Source organism: Aythya fuligula, chromosome 23 (genome assembly GCF_009819795.1).
Source record: "Aythya fuligula isolate bAytFul2 chromosome 23, bAytFul2.pri, whole genome shotgun sequence".
Classification (NCBI taxonomy): domain Eukaryota; kingdom Metazoa; phylum Chordata; class Aves; order Anseriformes; family Anatidae; genus Aythya; species Aythya fuligula.
The window spans coordinates 5538360-5543871 of record NC_045581.1 but is presented as its reverse complement, the minus strand read 5'-3'; the positions used below and the strand labels follow the sequence as shown (position 1 = coordinate 5543871).

At 62.7% G+C, this 5512-nt stretch overlaps 1 protein-coding gene across 1 annotated transcript; it reads left to right on the top strand.

Annotated features, from left to right (window-relative positions):
• Positions 1 to 4286: 4286 nt before the first annotated feature.
• GJB3 (gap junction protein beta 3) lies at positions 4287 to 5093 on the top strand. Its single transcript, XM_032202380.1, has one exon. The coding sequence runs from the start codon at positions 4287 to 4289 to the stop codon at positions 5091 to 5093; it is 807 nt and encodes a 268-aa protein (XP_032058271.1).
• Positions 5094 to 5512: the final 419 nt, after the last annotated feature.

Genomic DNA, 5512 nt, shown 5'->3' with positions numbered 1-5512 from the left:
CAGCCCCTCCTGAAATACCCAAATTGCAGCCGAGGGGCTGCCAGGATCTATGGGGTCTGGTTGAGGGAGGCAGGGGCTGCCCCAGGAAGGCACCAGACCTGCTGGGTGGCTCTCAGCTCCTTGCTTCTTCCGTCTCTCAGGCCACAGCCCCCAAATTCCTGCCCCGGCTTGTGGCTCGCTACAAAATAGCTCAAATTCCTGATCCTGCCGAGAGGTGCCCAGGGCTGGGTGGGTTCCTGGCTGCTCCAGGAAAAGTGGGGAAACGGGTGCCTGCGGCTGCCCCTCTGGGCTGTGCGCCCCCAGACTCCCACCTAGCACCCCAGTGCCATTTCCCCTCTGCCTTTGAGAGAAGAAGGAAAAAATAAAGGAAGAGTTCGGGGTTGCAGATTTGGCACAGGGACTGCAGGCAGGTGCCGTGGTGCTGCGGCTGTGCAGGCGCAGGAGTGAGCCAACAGGACGGGGAGAGGTGCCCTGGAACCCCACTGGGGTTTTTTTGGGGTTCCCTGGCCTCCTGCTCCCCACCATGTCCCCAGCCTGCCCTCCTCCTACAGCTTTGTTTGACCTCCTGGTGCAAAAAAAAAAAAAAGCCACAGGGCTCTGGCATCTCAGGGAGCAGCTCCTTATCTGCCATGAGTGCCCTGAGCAAACCTCTCAGAGCATCAAGCACCCACGGGGCTCCATCGCCACAGGGTGCCCAGCCCGGGGCGTGCCAGAGCGATGCCAGCAGGAGCCTTGGGCCAGCCACAAGGCCAGGTAAAAAGCAGATGAGAGGAAATACATTCCTGCCCGGGCCACATTAGCAGAGATGTGAAATGGGGCTGCTCAGCGGGGAGAGGTGCAGTGGGGACGCTCGGTGGCACTTGGCTGCCTGGACATGGAGGTCTGGCCTCCTAGGAGCCCCCCGGTGCTGAGTTCCCCTTAGGGACATGTCCCAGGTCCCCGAAGGATGGGACGGGTCGTGGTCAGCAGGGCAGGGTCTCTCTGCAGCTGGTCGCTGCCCTCGGGTTTGTGCCAGCCTTTGGGAAAGGTCCCGGCTGGCAGCACGTGGAGCAGGGCGGTGGCCGTAGGATGCCGTAGGTGGGAGATACCGATGTTCTCGGTATTAGTAAGGCAAAAGCGTTTTAAAAATAGGTTAGAGTTGCATAATTTGTGATTCTTAGCAACCGCTGCTGTTGCCCCACTCACAGCGGGTGCGGCTGGGGCCAGGATACGGTGAGAGCCCAGTGCTGGCTCCCAGCCCCCTGCTCAATGCGGGACTGCTGCGGGTTCGCTGTGCTCAGAGCCCCCAGGGAAGGGGCATCACCTGGAAGGAGCCACGGGTGTCACCGGGGGAGGAATCCGGCCCTGTCACTCTCTCTGCAGGATTTGACCTGCCTTTGTTGTTCAACCCGAGCGTGTGTGTGCATGTGCGCAGACAATCAGCTCCGCGGAGCTGTTTGCCAGACTCACCCAGGTGCTAGGAGCAGAACAACTCACCCGTCTCCTCCCGACACACACGCTCAGCGCTGCGGAGGAGACCCGAGCACGCAGGGAGGCTGCAGAACACGCAACCAGGAAAGGGTTTCCCCGCTCCAAAAGGAAGTCCTGCTCCCTCTGGCCACGTACCCGCAGGGCAGGTACCTCTACCATAGCCGGGGAGGAGGTTTTGGGGGGACATGAACCTATCCATGCTAAGGGAACGCAGGTGGGAGGTGTGTTACAGCCGTGGCTGGGGATGCAGTGATGTGGTGGCTCAAGATGGGGATTTTGAGCCATGCCAAGACCCCACAAGCAGTGCTGGGGACCCTGCCCCACGGGCCTGTGTATGGTGCTGCACCCACAGCCGAGCGCATGCACCCAGGGGAGCGATGCAAGGGGGCACGGCACCCTACGGAGCAGCAAAGGCCACCCCATCCCTGCTTCTCCATCCTGCCTCCTTCCCCGGGGACCGAAAGATGCAGAGCCCCTCTCCGATGCATTCGCACCCCAGGCAGAAGCCAGGCACTTTCGGGCCCAACGCCCTGCACCCACGCGGGGCAGCACCCGGCGGTGACGCAGCGGGCAGGCACGCAGCGGCGCTGGGTGCTGCCGAGGGAGCCGGGCTCTGGGGGAGGCAAACCAGGACGTCGGGCAGAGCCCAGCACACCTGGAGAGCAGCCCCTGCTCCTCCTGGCCTCCAGCCAGCGCCGGCCGAGCCGTGGGGCTTGCACAACGCTCAGCACCACGCCCCGCGGGGCTCAGCTCCCTGCCCTCTCCCTCCTGCCCCTTGCTGCGGACCCATGGCTGGAGCTGGCACCGGGCTGAGCCGGGAAGGTGGGTGCTGGGTGGGTGGGTGCTGGGTGGGTGGGTGCCGGGCGGTGTCACCCATGGAGCCCCAGGAATTTGGGGAATTTGCAGGTGGCCATCCGGGGGGCTGGCGACGGCGCTCTGGTCCTTGTGGGGTGTGCAGGGGTGACGGGCTCCAGCTTGCGCTCGGCAGCTTTTGGGTGCGGAGGGGAAAGTGGCAGCTCCCTGCTCCCGGTCTTACAGCTGATGTGGAGGAAGAGCTGGGCTTGCCCCCACCCCGGTGGTGTGTGCTGCTGGGGGTGGAGGCTCTGCGGGGCTCAGACGTGGTGCTGAGGTATGCAGGGATGAGCAGAAGCACTGCCCCGCTGCAGGACCCCCGGCACAGCACCGTGCACCCCAGGCCGTGCTCCTTGGGGCGTCCCAGCACCAGCAGCACAGGTTGGCCACGCACACCCTCAGGGCTGGGCTCTCGGCAGCCCCACGGGCTCCGGGCAGCACTCGAGGCTCTAATCCTTCCCCACAGCCCCAGGACATCGTGCCACGCTGTGCAGCCCTGCCTGGATGTAAGACAGTGGTGAGGGGACCCCGAAAACCCGTCTGTGATCGCGCCACCAGCCATGCCCCGAGCTGGGCAGTTCCTGACCCCCAGCCCCCGGTAAGCGGGGAAGGAGCCGGATTCTCTTGCAGGTACGTCTCGGAGGGTGCTGGGTTGGCAAGGGCAGCGCTTCTTTGGGGTGTGGAGTGTGGAAATGTTGGGGAGGTGATACTGGGAAGCGTCTCTACTGGAGCCATGGCTCCTGCAGGGCTGAGCTCGCCCCTGTGCCAGCCACACAGGCAGCGACCGTTGCCAATCTTGGGGGGCTACCGTGGCTCGCAGCAGTGGGGCTGACCCCAGTAGGGCTGGCAGGGGACCCAGGGCAGCCCCAGGCTCTGCCATGGAGCCATTTCAGCCAGTACAGAGCCTCAGGGCTGCCGGCAGTGCCATCAGGCCCCTGCCTGTCCCAGGAGCGGGGTGACAGCCGGGCTGACGTATATAGGCTCTCGCTTTCAGCAGCTTTGCTCCCTCCCAGGCTTGGGTTCCCTTGCACATCGCCTACAAGAAGAAAACTCGCGTGTCCTGCCATCCCCAGCTCTGCTGCTGCTGCTTCCCCTTGGGGCTTTCAGCTTTAGCAGGGCACAGCAGCCATTTAGCCCAATTCCCCCAGGTGGAAACTGGCCTGAGTGGGGCTGAGATCAGCAGGGTCAGAGCCTGACATCCCCTTGGGAAGGGCTGTGCCTCCCTGCTGTGCCCCATGGAGAGCCCTGCCAGCTCAGCCCCTCTCCTGCCAGGGAGCTTCCCCCGCTAAGTGACTAACGGCACCCGTGGGGCTCCCCGAAGCCTCCCCTCCTTCATACCAGGGCTCTGATGTGTCTCAGGCACACGCAGTGACGTGCCCTGGGTGATCACCCACACCACTCGGTGTCTGGGTGTCCCACAGCCAGGACAGGGGCTGGCAAGGCTCTGCAGGGCTGGTGCAGCGAAGGACATTGTGGATGGGGGTTGGAAATGCAAGGCAGGGTCCCCGCCTGCCCCCATCCCGAGGGATCTGCCAGCTCACAGGGCTGCTTTCTACTTAAGACTTTATTCCACTGAAACACCCAGCACCACACACAGCCCCGTCATCCTCCCAGGGCACGGCCTCTCCTTATTTATCCTGGCCCATTCCGGGGGATTTTGTTGCCAATTTATACCAACACACGCAGTCGGGGTCAGCGGGTGGCAGGGACTTTACCAGGTTGAGCATTTCTTACGGCAAAGCCTCTATCAGAGGGAAGTGCAGAGAGCTTGAGTCACATCTGAGCATCACCATGAGACCGTGGGGTTGGCCACGAGTACACGAGTGGGGTCGTGCAACATCTACAGTAATGGATGGGGGAGAATTTGGGAGGTCAGTGGGGTTACGAGGGTCCGGGCCCTGCTGCGTCCTCCAGCTGCTCTTTCTCCAGGTTCCTGACCCTGGCTACCACCAGTGCCGGTCCCCATGGATTGGAAAACGCTGCAGGCTCTCCTCAGCGGGGTCAACAAGTACTCCACGGCCTTCGGCCGCATCTGGCTCTCCGTGGTCTTCGTCTTCCGCGTGCTGGTCTACGTGGTGGCGGCCGAGCGCGTCTGGGGGGACGAGCAGAAGGACTTTGACTGCAACACGCGGCAGCCCGGCTGCACCAACGTCTGCTATGACCACTTCTTCCCCATCTCCCACATCCGCCTGTGGGCCCTGCAGCTCATCTTCGTCACTTGTCCCTCCCTGCTGGTCATCATGCACGTGGCCTACCGGGAGGACCGGGAAAAGAAGAACCGGGAGAAGAACGGGGAGAACTGCCCCAAGCTTTACAGCAACACGGGCAAGAAGCACGGCGGGCTGTGGTGGACCTACCTGCTGAGCCTCTTCTTCAAGCTTGTCATAGAGATCCTCTTCCTCTACCTCCTGCACAAGATGTGGGACAGCTTCGACCTGCCGCGGCTGGTCAAGTGCTCCAACCTGGAGCCCTGCCCCAACACCGTGGACTGCTACATCGCTCGGCCCACAGAGAAGAGAGTCTTCACCTATTTCATGGTCGGGGCCTCCTCCATCTGCATTGTCCTCACCGTCTGTGAGATCTTCTACCTCATCTTCAAGCGGGTCGTGCAGAGGGTGCGCAAGTGGAAGAAGGCCACCAAGCGCTCCGTCAGCTACAGCAAGGCCTCCACCTGCCAGTGCCACCTCAAGATGGAGGAGAAGGAAAACAAGTCCCAGAATAGGTGTGTGGCAGCCCTGCGGGCCTCGGCTCCCAACCTGACCTCCATCTGAGGGGGTCGTGGAAGGGGAAGAGGGAGGGAGAAGTGTCCTGATGTCTGCCGGGGGTGACGGGTGGCCACCAGCAATGCCACCACCAGACTTTACAGCTTGGTGGCTCTATAGGGGAGGGTGGCACGTTCATGGGATCTCTCCTGCTCGGTGGCCCCATGGGAACAGGACTGGTGTGAGGCCATCGGGGGCACAGGGCAGGTACTCAGATGGGCTTAGGAGGAGCTGGGACACACAGTGACACAGGCAGTGGATGAAGGGTTCCCTGTCACCCACTGGACAGGACAGACACCACCAGGACTCATGACCATAGATGCCCCAGCAGCGAGGGTGTGCATGGTGGTGGCCGGGTGCCTGCTGCCCTCGGGCACACCTGAGAGTGTCTGTTTTTTCCACAGAGGAGAGGAGCTCTGATCTCCCCT

Coding starts and splice junctions, on each gene's coding strand:
- GJB3 (XM_032202380.1), top strand. CDS start 4,287: ATGGATTGGAAAACGCTGCAGGCTCTCCTCAGCGGGGTCAACAAGTAC.